Here is an 18,597-nt window from a genome sequence, read left to right as displayed (position 1 = left end):
TTTTTTACATTATTAGCTCAGCAATTGTTTTGTGTCATTACATACAGCTGGGAAGAACTATTGGATATTATAGCGGTGGTAACTCACCAGAACTTCCAGCATTAAAACCAGGATTATGACTTCCCTGGAGCGGATCCTTTGTTTGCTCTCCCGAGAGCAATCAAACTTATTCCAGAGGCTGACCCAAAACAACGCCAGCGAAGGAGAGGTACTCGAGGTGGTCTTCTGGTCCGACTCACAACACCCACCGGTCCGTGCACAACACCCACCGCTCCCGAGTATTTTACTCGCTAATGTCCAATCTCTGGATAATAAAATTGATGAGCTCAAGGCAAGAGTTGCTTTTCAGAGGGACACCAGGGATTGGAATGTACTCTGCTTCACGGAAACATGGCTCTCTCTCGATATACTGTCTGACTCTGTAAAGCCAGTTCGGTTCTCAGTACAGTCCACCGACAGGAACAAACATCTCTCCAGGAGGCAGAAGGGTGGAGGTATATGTTTTATGATTAACGACATATGGTGTAACTGTGATAACATACAGAAACTCAAGTCCTTCTGTTCACCCGACCTAGAATATCTCATAATTAAATGCCGACCGTACTATCTCCAGCGAGAATTTTCATAAATAATAGCCATAGCGGTCTATGACTATTGAAACCTACCTCATCCAGAAACCGTGGATAGATGGCAGCATTCGCGCAAAACTGAAAGCGCGAACCACCGCATTTAACCAGGGCAAGAAGACTGGGAATATGGAAGAATACAAACAGTGTAGTTATTCCCTCCGCAAAGCAATCAAGCAGGCTAAACATCGGTATAGGGACAAAGTTCAACGGCTTAGACACGGGACGTATGTGGCAGGGTCTACAGACAATCACAGATTACAAAAGGAAAACCAGCCACATCGTGGACACCAACGTCTTGCTTCCAGACAGGCTGAACACCTTCTTCGCTCGCTTTGAGGATAATACAGTACCACCGAATGCGGCCCGCTACCAAGGACTGTGGGCTCTCCTTCTCCGTGGCCGATGTGAGTAATACATTTAAGCATGTTAACCCTCGCAAGGCTGCCGGCCCAGATGGTATACTTAGCCGTGTCCTCAGAGCATGCGCAGATCAGCTGGCTGGTGTGTTCACAGATACATTCAATCTCTCCCTATCCCAGTATGTTGTCCCCACATGCTTCAAGATGGCCACCATTGGCCCTATACCTAAGACTATCGCCCTGTAGCACTCACCTCTGTCATTATGAAGTGCTTTGAGAGACTAGTCAAGGATCATATCACCTCCACCTTACCTGCCTCCCTTGACCTAATTCAATTTGCTTACCGCCCCCAATAGGTCCACAGATGATGCAAAGAGGCATGTAAGAATGCTGTTCATTGACTATAGTTCATTGACTATAGCTATAGCCATCAGACTGCTAAACAGCCATCACTAGCACATCAGGGGCGGCTGCCTTATAGACATAGATTAGGAATTACTGGCCACTTTTAATAATGGATCACTAGCCACTGTAATAATGTTCCGTATGTAGCATTACTCATCTTATATGTATAAACTGCACTCCACACTATTCCACGGTATCTTAGTCACTTTTAAATTGTGTTTACATATTGCATCACCCTTTCATATGTATATACTGTATTGTATTCTATACTACACCACTGACTGTTAAACAGCCATGTCCAGCACATCAGAGGCTGCTGCCTATAGACATAGATTAGGAATCACTGGCCACTTTAAGGAAATGAAACACTAGTCACTTTAATAATGTCTCCGTATCTTGCATTACTCATCTCATGTGTATAAACTGTACTATATACTATTCTACGGTATCTTAGTCACTTTAATTGTGTGTAAATATTGCATCACCCATCTCATATGTATATATCGTACTCTATACTATGCCACTGTATCTTAGTCCAATGCAGCTCTGACATATATGTATATATATTCTTAATCCATTCCTTACTTAGATTTATTTTGTAGTTTGGGTATATGTTGTGAATCTGTTAGATATTACTTGTTAGATATTACTGCACTGTTGGAGCTAGAAGCACAAGCATTAATCTACACCCGCTAAACACGTGTATGGGACCAATATAATTTGATTTGATTTAAATATGTGTATGTGACAAATACACATTTATTTGATTTGTTTGTTCTTATAGGTAGCCAGATCGTGATTACAACAAAACATTTTACCACACTGTCTTGTTACATTGGTGAGTAAAAACTCATGCTTCCTCATACCCTTTAACTTTTTTGTCTGAAAATAAAATATGAATTTGACTAAACTGCGTTACAAACTCCAGTGAGCAGATGGCGATGTGGGACTTTAAGGCAATGCTGCCAATGTGACGTATAATCTAGTGGACGGGACGCTTCTTACCCACAGCAACAGTTAGACAGCCACCTCGGTAGCTTGCTAGCCAAACCGATACAGCTCGTTAGACGCTTTCGTGTATATTAGCCACTGTGTTTTAAACCCATTTCTGTTATCTAGTTAGTTATCCCATTTAATGTCATATTTACTGTGTTGTTATTGGTAAACTAGCTGGCTGGTTAAATTAGCACTATCCTAGCTAGCAAGCTAACATCGCCGACCATGACCTCACTAAGCTACTCTCCAACTATTAAAGAAGAGGTCTGCTGGACGGAGAAGGAGGACGTGGAGGCTGTTACAATACAACAACAAGTGGAGGGTGAGGCTGTTAGAGTGAAAGAAGAAGAGAGAGAAGTTACAGTAAAAGAAGAGGGAGACGCGTTCAGAGTGAAAGTGGAGGAGGAAGTTACGGTGAAAGAAGAGGAGCAAGAGGAGGATGGAGTTGTCGGAGTGAAAGAAGAGAAGAGGGAGATGACTGTCACATCGAAAAAGGAGGAGGAAGAGGAAACTGGATATCTGGGCCCGGTTTCCCAAAGTGGTCTTAAGGCATCCTATGGTTCTAACGATGAATTTAGCCTTAAAATACGTTTGGGAAAATCGGCCCAGATTAACACTAGTAAGTACTGTCTTAAAAACAGAGGCACAAACTCTGCAGTTATTGAACTGACGTGTGGTGTTAAAGGGTAAATCTGCAGTTGTTGAACTGACATGTGGTGTTAAAGGGTAAATCTGCAGTTGTTACATCCATATTTGGACTTGATAATTATTTATATATAGCCATTGATTCTTGAAGAATATAACACATGCCTCATGGGCTTAGTTCAAAGTTTTGTCTTAGCTTGATTATTGTCCAGCCATGTGGTCAAGTACGGCAAAGAAATACCTAGTTAAGTTGCAGCTGGCCAAGAACAGAGCTGCAGGTCTTGCTCGTAAATGTAATCAGAGGGCTAATATAAATGCTATGTATGCCAGTCTCTTGACAAAGAGTTGAGGAGTTGCAGATTGGTTGGTTGATTGATTGTGTGGCTTTTTTAAAGGGGCAACCAAGGATTTAAACAGCAACAAAATGGTATCCCTGAGAATTGGTTTGGTTAACATCTGAGGGATGGGAGCTGGAGAAATGTAACCACTCTCAAATCCACAGAGAAAGCTATTGTAGAAACCTTAACCCAAAACCTAGCGTCCTCATCAAGAAGTTCGGACATCTTGGCGTAACGGTTATAATGTGTTGTCTTGACTGTGGCTGGGCCCAGGTTTGGGTCCAGCTCAGAGCTCCCCCTGAATTCGCTACACTATGGATACAAGTAGTCATCTACCGATATGACATTTTTGTCTAATACCGATATCCATATTTTACTTGCCAAAAAAAATACGATACCAATATTTAAAATGTTAGCGGCCTTTTAAGCATTCTGGTACAGTTAAATAGTTAACACACACACACACACATGGACACAGCGGTCTAAGGCCCTGCATCTCAGTGCAAGAGGCGCCACTACAGTCCCTGGTTCGAATCCAGGTTGTATGACATCCGGCCGTGATTGGGAGTCCCATAAGGCGGTGCACAATTGGCCCAGCGTCGTTCGGGTTTGGCTGGGGTAGGCGTCGTTGTAAATAAGAATTTGTTCTTAACTGACTTGCCTAGTTAAATAAAGGTTACACACACCACACTGACCAAAAAGTTATTTTGTTGGCATTTACATATGTCCCCATTATCAGTGAAACATCATCAAAACCTATTTCTTTCACTTACTTGCTGTGCGGTTTCATTGTTCATTTGTTCAGTTTCATTCTCAACCAAGATTTCTCATACTATGGAACGCCGTTTGGCTCTTTATGCTGTCAAATAACACTATTTGACGTGACAAATAACACTATTTGACGTGTCAAATAAGCTTGTTGACCAATCAGGACCTGAATATGACTGCACGTCACATAATAATTGAACGAGTATACATTTTTTATGTAGTTATTACACATTGATTACACTATCACTCGTATTTCATATGTCACAATGATTCATCGATACGTATGCTATGATACTGGTAAAGTTGTCTCGTGCACCTACAGTCCTGGTCATAAAAAATTAAAGCTAGCTAGCTCATGGATGCAAACAATGTTCTTCCCCAAAAACATAGCAAAACAACATCTGTTTTAGTAGTTCTAGTTAGTTAGTTAGCTAGCATCATCTAAAATAACCCTAATTTACAAGACCGTTCTTATTTGATTAATGGTGGTCGGACCCATCTATGTGAAGCTAGCCACAATAAAGATTAGCCACAATAGTGGACTTTGCGGTTAGCCTTCAAAATAAAAGTATGTAATTGACAGTGACGCAAATTAATACAAATAGTAGAATTATGCCATAATTGCATAAGCACGGTTGGGATGTTGTTATATAAAATCAACAAAAGACAATAATTTGTTAATTTGACAAATCTGTTGAAATCACACTGGATGTATTATACTTTAGAATTGCGTTGGGGACATACTTATTTCACTGTACAGCCTTACCTATGAATTGTGGATCAATGACATGGGGTATCAGTCTACTCAGTGACACCCAGAGAACCCAGAGAACATTAGCGTCGTAGCTCTTATTGCGGGACTCTGAAACAACTGTGAATTGAGCCAAATTTATTGTCAAACACTTCCTGAGGAAAAACAATACTGCGTGGATGTTTTGGAGTCTGATAACTGACGAGGACATTGGGAAAAAATATATTGGGTATTGAGTAGACTGATATACCATTTCATTGATCCCCAATCCTTAGGTAAAGCTGTACAGTGCAATATGAATGTCACTACACACAATAGGCTGACAGGGGAGGTGATTTCACACAGTCACAGTCCTGCGATAAGAGCTACAATGCTAATATTTGCATAAACTCTTCAGTTGTTTTCTGTGGGTGTCACCAAGTTGACTGATACCCCATTTCATTGCTTCATATTCCAATCTTGTTTAACATTATCTAGTCTAAATATGGCATGATTCCACCAATTGTAACCTTCTGCATCACTTTCAAAGAGTTACTTTTATTGCAAACTGCAAATTCCACTATTGTGACCAATCCTTATTATGGCTAGCTTATCAAACATATCACCTGGTCGGGTCGAGCATCACTAGCCAGATGAAGCTAGCTGGCTGCTTATAACGTTAGCTTTTGGCAACAGGGTTAAGTAGCTGGCTAGCTATTTATTTTCATGAACTGAAGTTCAATTTCAATAGGCGAACAACAAGTGGCTACCTAGCTAATACTTACTCACAAGGATTCTTAAATCATTGCTAAGAATAATGAAAATGACTGCAGTTTCTACAGGTCATTGTTTTCAGGCTGGTTATATTGGTGCTAGCTAGGTACCAAGCTCAAGCTAGTTACCCCAGAAGTTGCGGTCTAACAAATAATGCTTTATTACCAACGCGGTATTGTAAACACATTGTTCCTGGCCGATGCTTGCCTGTTTGCAGACTTTTTTGTACAGCTTTGACAGTGCTACTGATTGTAGTGGTGGCGCTAGGCTAGCACGTGCGCGTGAAAATTCAGAACACACAACATTCTATAATAGAACTGTGTTATTTCACGTGTATCTTTTTTGACACGCAAAGACCCAAACAGCGTTCCATAGTATGTCGTGAAGCTAATAACAGTGCCGCTATTACTGTGTAACTCCAGTAGGGCAACATCTGTACTGGTGCTCGACCAGTTGGCGAAAGCCAACATCACCCACGACAGAGTATGGTACTGAATTCCATTATCTTGACGTTAATGGATTTCGCCTTTGAGTTGTCTCGCTGAAATGTTCTTACTCTTTCAAATGACTGCTCGACTTGTTGACTGCTGGATCCACACAGCAGACATTGTGGGCTAGGTTAGGAATGCTGTGTTGCACATGTAGCGCAACATTTTACGTGGCGTCATTACATAATTTACCTACGTTATATAGGTATGCACGTCAGTTTTGACATCGGTTTTGCATATCGCGTTAAACTACACATCGGGCCGATACCGATGTTGGCATTTTTAGCAAATATCGTCTTATTCTGATATGTTCACCGATATATCGTACATCCCTAGTGTCATGACGCTAGCCCTTTCAGTGAATTGACTAGCAGAGATGTGAACAACCCCCCCCCCTCTCCTGTTAGTTTTTATGACTTTACAACCACTTAGTAAATTCGTTCAGTGCCTTCGGAAAGTATTCAGACCCCTTGACTTTTTCCACATTTTGTTACGTTACAACCTTGTTCTAAAATTGCATAGGATTTGTTTTTATTTAATCAATCTTCACACTACCCCATAATGACGAAGCGAACATAGGTTTTTAGAAATGTTTGCATTTATTAAAACATAAAAACAGATACCTTGTTTACATAACTATTCAGACCCTTTGCTATGAGACGTGAAATTGAGTTCAGGTGCATCCTGTTTCCATTGATCACCCTTAAGATGTTTCTACAACTTGATTGGAGTCCACTTGTGGTAAATTTCAATTGATTGGACATGATTTGGAAAGGCACACACCTGTTTACATAACATCCCACAGTTGACAGTGCATGTCAGAGCAAAAACCAAGCCATGAGGTCGAAGGAATTGTCCATAGAGCTCCGAGACAGGATTGTGTCAAGGCACAGATCTGGGGAAGGGTAACAAAACATTTATGCAGCTTTGAAGGTCCCCAAGAACACAGTGGCCGCCATCATTGTTAAATTGAAGAAGTTTGGAACCACCAAGACTCTTCCTTGAGCTGGCTACCCGGCCAAACTGAGCAATCGGGGGAGAAGGGCCTTGGTCAGGGAGGTGACCAAGAACCTGATGGTCACTCTGACAGAGCTCTAGAGTTCCTCTGTGGAGATGGTAGAACCTTCCAGAAGGACAACAATCTCTGCAGCACTCCAACAATCAGGCCTTTATGGTAGAGTCGCCAGACGGAAGCCACTTCTCAGTAAAAGGCACATGCCAGCCTGCGTGGAGTTTGCCAAAAGGCACCTAAAGACTCTCAGACCATGAGAAACAGGATTGTCTGGTCTGATGAAACCAACTCTTTGGCCTGAATACCAAGCGTCATATCTGGAGGAAACCTGGCACCATCCCTTCGGTAAAGCAAGGTGGTGGCAGCATCATGCTATGGGGATGTTTTTCACCAGCAGGGACTTGGAGACTACTCAGCATTGAGGCAAAGATGAACGGAGCAAAGTACAGAGAGATCCTTGATGAAAACCTGCTCCAGAGCGCTCAGGACCTCAGGCTGGGGTGAAGGTTCACCTTCCAACAGAATAACAACCCTAAGCACCCAGCCAAGACAATGCAGGAGTGGCTTCGGACAAGTCTCTGAATGTCCTTGAGTGGCCCAGCCAGAGCCCGGACTTGAACACGATCGAACGTCTCTGGAGAGACCTGGAAATAGCTGTGCAGCAACGCTTCCCATCCAACCTGACAGAGCTATAGAGGATCTGCAGAGAAGAATGGAAGAAACTCACCAAGTACTGGTGTGCCAAGCTTGTAGCGTCATACCCAAGAAGACTCAAGGCTGTAATCGCTGCCAAGGTGCTTCAACAAAGTACTGAGTAAAGGGTCTGAATACTTATGTAATTGTAATATTGAAGTTTTTTAGTTTTAATAAATTTACAAACATTTCTAAAAACCTGTTTTTGCTTTGTCATTATGGGGTATTATGTGTAGATTGATGAGAAAAAAATAACTTAATAAATTTTAGAATAAGGGTGTAACCGAAGAACATGGAAAAAGTCAAGGGGGCTGAATACTTTCCGAAGGCATTGTATATACAAAAGTATGTGGACACCCCTTCAAATTAGTTGATGTGGCTATTTCAGCTATACCTGTTGTTGACAGGTGTATACAATCGAGCACACAGCCATGCAATCTCCATAGACAAACATTGCCAGTAGAATGGCCTTATTGAAGAGCTCAGCAACTTTCAACGTGGCACTGTCATAGGAGGCCGCCTTTCCAACAAGTCAGTTCATCAAATCTCTTCCCTGCTCGAGCTGACCCGGTCAACTGTTAGTGCTGTTATTGTGAAGTGGAAATGTATAGGAGCAACAACGGCTCTGCCGCGATGTGGTAGGCCACACAAGCTCATAGAACGGGACCACAGAGTACTGGAGTGTGTAGCTTGTAAAAATTGTCTGTCCTCGTTTGCTACACTCTCTACCGGATTCCAGACTGCCTCTGGAAGCAACGTTAGCACAATAACTGTTCGTCGGGAGCTTCATGAAATGGGTTTCCATGGCCGAGCAGCCACACACAAGCCTAAGATCACCATGCACAATGCCAAGCGTCGGCTGGAGTGGTGTAAAGCTCGCCTCCAATGGACTCTGGAGCAGTGGAAACACGTTCTCTGTAGTGATGAATCACACTTCACCACCTGGCAGTCCGATGGACAAATCTGGGTTTGGCGGATGCCAGGAGAAAGCTACCTGCCCAAATGCATAGTGCCAACTGTAAAGTTTTGTGGAGGAGGAATAGTAGGGTTGTTTTTCATGGTTCTGACTAAGCCCTTTAATTCAAGTGAAGGGAAATCTTAACGCTACGATTCTATGCTTCCAACTTTGGGGCAACAGTTTGGGGAAGGCCCTTGTTTCAGCATGACTATGCCTCCATGCACAGAGCGAGGTCTATACATAAATGGTTTGTTGAGATCGGTGTGGAAGAACTTGACTGGCCTGCACAGAGCCCTGACCTCAACCCCATCAAACACCTTTGCGATGAATTGGAATGCCAACTGCGAGCCATGCCTAATCGCCCAACCTCAGTAATGCGCTTGTGGCTGAATGGATGCAAGTCCCCGCAGCCATGTTCCAACATCTAGTGGAAAGCTTTCCTAGAAGAGTGGAGGCTGTTATACCAATAAAGAGGGGACCGACTCCATATTAATGCCCATGATTTTGGAATGAGATGTTCGACAAGGCCCAGACGGCATCCCTAGCCGCATCCTCAGAGCATGCTCTGATCAGCTGGCAGGAGTGTTTACGGACATTTTCAATCTCTCCCTATCCCAGTCTGCTGTCCTAACTTGCTTCAAGATGTCCGCTATTGTTACTGTACACAAGAACACAAAACGAACTTAACTAAATGACTGTCGCCCGTAGCACTCACTTCCGTCATCATGAAGTGTTTTGAGAAGCTATACGCCGTTCCTCGGCGTATACATCGCTGACAATCTGAATACTAAATGAATACTAAATACTGAATACTAAACAGTTGGAGCTAGGAACACAAGCATTTCATTACACCCGCAAAAAAAAATCTGCTAAATATGTGTATGCAAGGCTATAAAATGTTGATTTGCGAGCAGGTGTCCATATACTTTTGGTCATATATTGTAGATGTCCAAGCTTACCTCTTTCAGGTAATACATTAAATGCATTATTAGCCTTATATTTAGCTCGTTAATAATGGGTTATGCATAATAAGCTTCTAACTTATAGCCTCTGCCTCTTGCGCAATATGCACTCACCTGCCTCCTTAAATAAAGTTAAGTTGGAGTCCCATGCAGGAAAAGCTAGACTAGAATAGCTTGCTGGACTGTGTTTTTAATTTTGCATTGCTTATACAAATAGACTATTCGAAAAGGGACGCTAGCTCTTGTTTTCTGAATGTTAAATACAGCAGCCAATAGAACTCCCAGGTAGTTTGAAAGAAGAGCGAATGCGCGATTGCAGTAGGCTAAAACAGTTATTTATTCAGACCCATAACCATTCGATCTTTGTGAAGAGTTGTGAAAGTCTTCTGCATCTAATTCTAGTCCTATATTATTCAAGGATGTCATTAGAATGATGAAGATGAGGACAACACAACTTATTTAACTGTTTACAGCGAGGAAGGAATGAAACAACAATAGAGAGAAAGAAAGTTATTAGCCTACCTCTTTCTCTCTCTTATGAAAGGTATATGTGTCAGCCTACTAATTATACAAATAGGCCCTGTTATATTTAAAAATAAAATTTGCTAGCTTATACTTGTAACTTTGTAGGCAGCATGTGCTGCACCAGAATCACATGTTCTCTTCCCTGCTTTATCATGGTTTGAAAGATGTACAGTTGAAGTCGGAAGTTTACATACACTTAGGTTGGAGTCATTAAAACTAGTTTTTCAACCACTCCACAAATTTATGTTCACACAAAAAAAATTGCCTACTGGAGCTAGTTTCAAATCAAACCACATTTTAATTGTCACATGCGCCGAATACAACCGGTGTAGACTTTAGCGTGAAATGCTTACTTACAAGCCCTTAATCAACAATGCAGTTCAATAAATAGTTAAGAAAATATTTACCAAAGAGAGCATCTAGCTATCTACATCTATGGGCTTTTATGTTTTTCTGTCATGCATAATGTGCAGTAGGCTATATCATTGGCTACAGTATATGCATTGGATAACGGCACAATCATTTGGGATTTTTTGGGCTTGGGCTCATTAAATGTCTAATGTAGGGCTCGTATTTAATGTATAGCTCTCATCAAATCCAGACAGGCCTATTTATGTGCTTTTGAATGACACTTCTTGTTTTGGCGGGAAATACCGGGTTACCCAGGAGAACATTTATTTATTCTCTGGGAAAATATTCAACCCTAGTTAAGCAATAACGCAAGAGGGGGTGTGGTATATGGCCAGTATACCACGGTTAAGGGCTGTTCTTACGCATGACGTAACGCGGAGCGCCTAGATATAGCCCTTAGTATATTGGTATATTGACCATATATACTATAAACCCCAGACAGCAGTAAAAATAAATGTTTTGTCAGCCAATCAGCATTCAGGGCTCGAACCCCAAGTTTATAATGTATTTTATTCCTTTAAGTTCACATGTGGAACTACATGAAATGTGTACTTACTTTTGTTTCTAATCATTTAGAAAACTTTTAGCAAAAACAGTTTTTAGCAAATTAAATAACTGAAATATGCCATTTACATAAGTATTCAGACCCTTTACTCAGTACTTTGTTGAATCACCTTTGGCAGTGATTACAGCCTCGAGTCTTCTTGGGTATGACACTACAAGTTTGGCACACCTGTATTTGGGGAGTTTCTTCCATTCTTCTCTGCAGATCCTCTCAAGCTCTGTCAGATTGGATGGGGAGCGTTGCTCCACAGCTATTTTCAGGTCTCTCCAGAGATGTTAGATTAGTTTTAAAGTCCAAATATGGATGTACCAAGCCTGGATCGCCCCCCTTTATTATCAGCCGCTGAAATAGGAGAGACTGTTTGTCTACTCAACCCAGAGTGAAACCAAAACACCTCATGCAGCCTGTGGCAACCTGATGACGCCGAGTCACGTCATAAACAAGTACGTGGGGGAAAACAACTGACGTTTGCCATCTGTGCCCATTCGGCAGCCTAGATTTACCAGGTTATTACTTCTACACCAACACTTTTTGGGGTTTTCATAGGCTTACAATTGTTGTTTTGATTATTGCTTGAACAGTCGCTACGATAATATTTGGTTGTGATAGTTGCAAAATACCTATTTTTGGATGCAGCACTTGTTAGCTTGAATGCTAACGCTCATTGACAGGCTCGTAGCAAAGCTAGCCAAAGAGCATTTTACTGGTTGAAGTGTTTTTTAAGTATAAAGCAGTTGCGATGATGACACAAAATTAAGCAGGACATTCAAACAAGTCTTACGATTATAATCCAAAAGTAGTGTGAAATGCACTCAAACAACATTTTTGCTGGCATCCTACGAGGACTCCCATGAGTTTTTCCCCATGGTGGGGAAATTGTGAATAGCGACACAGCTTAATGTGTAGCACTCCCGATCTTGCACTGGTAATGCGCTGTAATTTACGGAATACATAGGGAAAAAAACACACTGAACAAAAATATAAACACAACATGTAAAGTGTTGGTCTCATGTTTCATGAGCGAAGTAATAGAGTCCTGAAATTTCCATACGGACAAAAAGCGTATTTCGCAATTTGTGTGCATAAATTTATTTGCATCCCTGTTAGAGCATTTATCCTTTGCCAAGATAACCCATCCATCTGACAAGTGTGTCATATCACGGTCGCCAGGTGTACGGTGTTTCCTCCGACACATTGGTGCGGCTGGCTTCCGGGTTAAGTGGGCATTGTGTCAAGAAGCAGTGCGGCTTGGCTGGGTCGTGTTTAGGAGGACTCACGGCTCTCAACCTTCGCCTCTCCCGAGTCCGTACGGGAGTTGCGGTGATGGAACAAGACTGTAACTACCAATTGGATACCATGAAAAAGGGGTAAAAAAAAAATATATATATATATATATTACTAATTAAAAGACACATGATCATTACACAGGTGCATCTTGTGCTGGGGACAATAAAAGGCCACTCTAAAATGTGCAGTTTTGTCTCACAACACAATGCCACAGATGTCTCAAGTTTTGAGGGAGTGTGCAATTGGCATGCTGACTGCTGGAATGTCCACCAGAGCTGTTGCCTGAGAATTGAATGTTCATTTCTCTACCATAAGCCATTGCAACGTCGTTTTAGAGAATTTGGCAATAGTTCCAACCGGCCTCACACTGCAGACCATGTGTATGGCATCTTGTGGGCGAGTGATTTGCTGATGTCAACGTTGTGAACAGAGTGACCCATGGTGGGGTTATGGTATGGGCAGACATAAGCTATGGACATCAAATACATTTACATTCATATATGATGGCAATTGGAATGTACAGAGATACCGTGACGAGATCCTGAGGCCTATTGTGGTGCCATTTATCCGCCTCCATCACCTCATGTTTCAGCATGATAATGCACGGCCCCATGCTGAAAGGATCTGTACACAATTCCTGGAAGCTGAACATTTTCTAGTTTTTCCATGCCCTGCATACTTACCAGACATGTCACCCGATGAGCATGTTTGCGATGCTCTGGATCGACGTGTATGACCGCATGTTCCAGTTCCCGCCAACATCCAGCAACTTCGCACAGCCATTGAAGAGGAGTGGGACAACATTCCACAGACCACAATCAACAGCCTGATCAACTCTATGTGAAGGAGATGTTGCGCTGCATGAGGAAAATGGTGGTCACACCAGATACTGACTGGTTTTCTGATCCACGCCCCTACCTTTTTTTTAAGGTACAGTAACAGTCAAAAATTTGGACACATCTACTCATTCAAGGGTTTTTCTTTATTTTTACTGTTTTCTACATTGTAGAAATATAGTGAAGACATCACAACTATGAAATAACACATATGGAATCATGTAGTAACCAAAAAGGTGTTCATCAAATCAAAATATATGTGAGATTTTTCAAAGTAGCCACCCTTTGCCTTGATGACGGCTTTGCACACTCTGGCATTCTCTCAATCAGCTTCATGAGGAATGCTTTTCCAACATACTTGAAGAAGTTCCCACATACTGAGCACTTTTTGGCTGCTTTTCCTTTGCTCTGCGGTCCAACTCATCCCAAACCATCTCAATTGGGTTTAGGTCAGGTGATTGTGGAGGCCAGGTCACTCTCCTTGGTCAAATGAGTCCCACAAACCAGATGGGATGTCCTATTGCTGCAGAATGCTGTGTTAGCCATGCTGGTTAAGTGTGCCTTGAATTCTAAATCACAGACAGTGTCACCAGCAAAGCACCATCACACCACCTCCTTCAAGGTGGGAACCACACATGCGCAGATCATCCGTTCACCTATTCTGTGTCGCACAAAGACACGTCAGTTGGATCCAAAAATCTCAAATTTGGACTCATCAGACCAAAAGACAGATTTCCACCGGTCTAATGTACATTGCTTGTGTTTCTTGGCCCAAGCAAATCTCTTCTTATTATTGGTGTCCTTTAGTAGTGGTTTCTTTGAAGCAATTCAACCATGAAGACCTGATTCACGTAGTCTCCTCTGAACAGTTGATGTTGAGATGTGTCTGTTACTTGAACTCTGTGAAGCATTTATTTGGGCTGCAATCAACTCTAATGAACTTATCCTCTGCAGCAGAGGTAACTCTGGGTCTTCCTTTCCTGTGGCGGTCCTCATGAGAGCCAGTTTCATCATAGCACTTGATGGTTTTTGCGACTGCACTTGAAGAAACTTTCAAAGTTCTTGAAATGTTCTTGATTACTTTAAGACATGAAGGTCAGTTAGATGGACTGTCGTTTCTCTTTGCTTATTTGAGCTGTTCTTGCCATAATATGAACTTGGTCTCTTATCAAATAGTGCTATCATCTGTATACCACCCCTACCTTGTCACAACACAACTGATTGGCTCAAACGCATTAAGAAGGAAAGAAATTCCTTGACACCGGTCAATTGAAATGCATTCCTGGTGACTACCTCATGAAGCTGGTTGAGAGAATGCCAAGAGTGTGCAAAGCTGTCATCAAAGACTAGGGTGGCTACTTTGAAGAATCTCAAATATATTTTGATTTGTTTAACACTTTACTACATGATTCCATATGTGTTATTTCATAGTTTTGATGTCTATACTATTATTCTACAATGTAGAAAATATTTAAAATAAAGATGAACCCTTTAATGAGTAGGTGTGTCCAAACTTTTGACTGGTACTGTATATGTGACTAACAGATGCGTATCTGTATTCCCAGTCATGTGAAATCCATAGATTAGGGCCTATTGAATTTATTTCAGTTCACTGATTTATATTAACTGTAACTCTGTAAAAACTTTTGAAATTGTTGCATGTTGCAGTTATATTTCTGTTCTGTATAAAATCTTCGCTCACCATTTTTGCTCCATGCAGATATACTGCATCCGTAACTAGCGGTTTCCGCATTAGCATGGAGCAGTTTCTGCAACCAAATTGCGTGCACACCGCCCTCATGCGGCAAATTTTAGCAAACCTAGAAGGGGGCCTGCCTATATTGGTGACCAAAAGTAATCTGGCACAGAACGAAGGGTTTCAGAAAGTCTCATTTATTTCTAGCCTAGAATAATCCACTTTACCACTAATGTGAAAAAATATAAAATATGACTGTTGGTGCTCACTTGACTGTCTTTAAGACAATTGGCAAATACATTTGTAAAAGCATTTATACTTCATTAGACAGTCATGGGCATCACCTTTTTAGCTGAACTAAACAGGGGATTTCTGCTGTTGTGGGCCTTTAACCATCTGTCTGACTTTGTTGTTCACACAGGAGAGAGACTTGACTATCGTGGATCCTCTGTAGAGCCTCAACAATATCATGAAGCTGACGAGGCAGAGAAGAGTCTCTCCACATCAGAACGCCTCAAGAAACACCAGCGGAAACCCACAGGGAAGAAATCTCACCGATGCTCTGACTGTGGGAAGAGTTACTCAAGATCAGATTCACTAAAGGTACACCAGAGAATTCACAATGGAGAGAAACCTTATACCTGTGATCAATGTGGGAAGAGTTTTGTTACATCTAGCCGTCTAACTATACACCAGAGAACACATACAGGAGAGAAGCCATATAGCTGTGATCAATGTGAGAAGAGTTTTGTTACTTCTAGCCATCTGACTATACACCAGAGAACACACACAGGAGAGAAATCTTACCATTGCTCTGATTGTGGAAAGAGTTACTCAAGATCAGATTCACTAAAAGTACACCAGAGAATTCACACTGGAGAGAAACCTTTTATCTGTTATCAGTGTGGGAAGAGTTTGAATGATCCAAGCAGCATGAAAACACACCAGAGAATTCAGGCTGGAGAGAAACCTCATTGCTGCTTTGACTGCGGGAGGAGATTCACCTCTTCAGAGGACCTTAAAATACGTCAGAGAATCCATACAGGAGTGAAACCTTATAGCTGTTATCAATGTGGGAAGTGTTTTACTGAATCTAGACAGCTGACAATACATCAGAGAGCACACACAGGAGAGAAACCTTACCCCTGCTCTAACTGTGGAAAGAGTTTTGTTTCTTCAGTACATTTAAAATCACACCAGAGAACACACACTGGAGAGAAGCCTTATAGCTGTAATCAATGTGGGAAGAGTTTTACTCACTCAAGCTGCCTGATGGTACATCGGAGAACACACACAGGAGAGAAACCTTATAGCTGTAACCAATGTGTGAAGAGCTTTGTTACATCTAGCCGTCTGACTATACACCAGAGAACACACACAGGAGAGAAGCCTTATAGCTGTGATCAATGTGGGAATAGTTTTACTACATCTAGCCATCTGACTATGCACCAGCGGACACACACAGGAGAGAATCCTTATAGCTGTAATCAATGTGGGAAGAGATACACTGGTAGAAAATCTCTGATTAAACATCAGAAAATACATATATGAAGACGTTGTTCCATGATTTCAATTAAATAATGTCACAATGTAGAATGTTTTTAACATTGTAGTAGGAGTATTTTAATGTCACAATGTACAGTGAGGGGGAAAAAGTATTTGATCCCCTGCTGATTTTGTACGTTTGCCCACTGACAAAGAAATGATCAGTCAATCATTTTAATGGTAGCTTTATTTGAACAGTGAGAGACAGAATAACAACAAAAAAATTCAGAAAAACGCATGTCAAAAATGTTATAAATTGATTTGCATTTTAATGAGGGAAATAAGTATTTGACCCCCTCTCAATCAGAAAGATTTCTGGCTTCCAGGTGTCTTTTATACAGGTAACGAGCAGAGATTAGGAGCACACTCTTAAAGGGAGTGCTCCTAATCTCAGTTTCTTACCTGTATAAAAGACACCTGTCCACAGAAGCAATCAATCAATCAGATTCCAAACTCTTCACCATGGCCAAGACCAAAGAGCTCTCCAAGGATGTCAGGGACAAGATTGTAGACCTACACAAGGCTGGAATGGGCTACAAGACCATCGCCAAGCAGCTTGGTGAGAAGGTGACAACAGTCGGTGCGATTATTCGCAAATGGACGCTGGGCCTGGGGCTCCATGCAAGATCTCACCTCGTGGAGTTGCAATGATCATGAGAACGGTGAGGAATCAGCCCAGAACTACACGGGAGGATCTCGTCAATGATCTCAAGGCAGCTGGGACCATAGTCACCAAGAAAACAATTGGTAACACACTACGCCGTGAAGGACTGAAATCCTGCAGCGCCCGCAAGGTCCCCCTGCTCAAGAAAGCACATATACATGCCCGTCTGAAGTTTGCCAATGAACATCTGAATGATTCAGAGGATAACTGGGTGAAAGTGTTGTGGTCAGATGAGACCAAAATGGAGCTCTTTGGCATCAACTCGCCGTGTTTGGGGGAGGAGGAATGCTGCCTATGACCCCAAGAACACCATCCCCACCGTCAAACATGGAGGTGGAAACATTATGCTTTGGGGGTATTTTTCTGCTAAGGGTACAGGACAACTTCACCGCATCAAAGGGACAATGGACGGGGCCATGTACCGTCAAATTTTGGGTGAGAACCTCCTTCCCTCAGCTAGGGCATTGAAAATGGGTCGTGGATGGGTATTCCAGCATGACAATGACCCAAAACACACGGCCAAGGCAACAAAGGAGTGGCTCAAGAAGAAGCACATTAAGGTCCTGGAGTGGCCTAGCCAGTCTCCAGACCTTAATCCCATAGAAAATCTGTGGAGGGAGCTGAAGGTTCGAGTTGCCAAACGTCAGCCTCAAAACCTTAATGACTTGGAGAAGATCTGCAAAGGAGTGGGACAAAATCCTTCCTGAGATGTGTGCAAACCTGGTGGCCAACGACAAGAAACGTCTGACCTCTGTGATTGCCAACAAGGGTTTTGCCACCAAGTACTAAGTCATGTTTTGCAGAGGGGTCAAATACTAATTTCCCTCAGTAAAATGCAAATCAATTTATAATTTTTTTTACATGCGTTTTTCTAGATTTTTTTGTTGTTATTCTGTCTCTCACTGTTCAAATAAACCTTCCATTAAAATTATAGACTGATAATTTCTTTGTCAGTGTGCAAACGTACAAAATCAGCAGGGGATCAAATACTTTTTTCCCCTCACTGTATAACCCTAAACGTTTGCCCCCCCATTCTATTGATTTCAGCGTGAAATGGATATTAGCCTCATAAGGGCAAAAATCCAGGCTCTGAATTGAAAGAGCACTAGTTATGTGATTAACAAAGAAAGTGTTGCGTTACACTTACCGCATTGGGACCCACTTGAAAAGAAATGCAAAACCTCAAAATGTAGCTATATGTTTTCTACAAATTGTCCTCTAACCAGTGATGTAAACATTATTCCCAGATTCCATGTGGTTTTTGAGCTGTTAGTTTTAACAGGACATGCAACCTCATCTCCCCCCTCTCGT

The 18,597-nt window shown here is 41.9% G+C and overlaps 1 protein-coding gene across 1 annotated transcript; it reads left to right on the top strand.

The window, feature by feature from the left end:
- The first annotated feature begins 115 nt into the window (after positions 1-115).
- On the top strand, positions 116-16,722 carry LOC120045918 (zinc finger protein 2 homolog). The gene is made up of 3 exons (XM_038990845.1): positions 116-278; positions 2,649-3,008; positions 15,499-16,722. The coding sequence occupies exons 1-3, from the start codon at positions 116-118 to the stop codon at positions 16,626-16,628; spliced, it is 1,653 nt and encodes a 550-aa protein (XP_038846773.1). The 3' UTR covers positions 16,629-16,722.
- The last annotated feature ends 1,875 nt before the right edge of the window (positions 16,723-18,597 follow it).

This window comes from Salvelinus namaycush, chromosome 4 (genome assembly GCF_016432855.1).
Source record: "Salvelinus namaycush isolate Seneca chromosome 4, SaNama_1.0, whole genome shotgun sequence".
In the NCBI taxonomy this organism is placed as follows: Eukaryota; Metazoa; Chordata; class Actinopteri; order Salmoniformes; family Salmonidae; genus Salvelinus; species Salvelinus namaycush.
This window is presented reverse-complemented; position numbering and strand designations above follow the sequence as displayed.

What these genes read in the sequence shown, in the direction of transcription:
- LOC120045918 (XM_038990845.1), top strand. Translation starts at nt 116, where the DNA reads ATGACTTCCCTGGAGCGGATCCTTTGTTTGCTCTCCCGAGAGCAATCA. An exon ending in ACAACACCCACCGCTCCCGA is followed by an intron (nt 279 to 2,648) that starts GTATTTTACTCG and finishes CAACTATTAAAG; the next exon opens with AAGAGGTCTGCTGGACGGAG. An exon ending in ATCGGCCCAGATTAACACTA is followed by an intron (nt 3,009 to 15,498) that starts GTAAGTACTGTC and finishes TTGTTCACACAG; the next exon opens with GAGAGAGACTTGACTATCGT.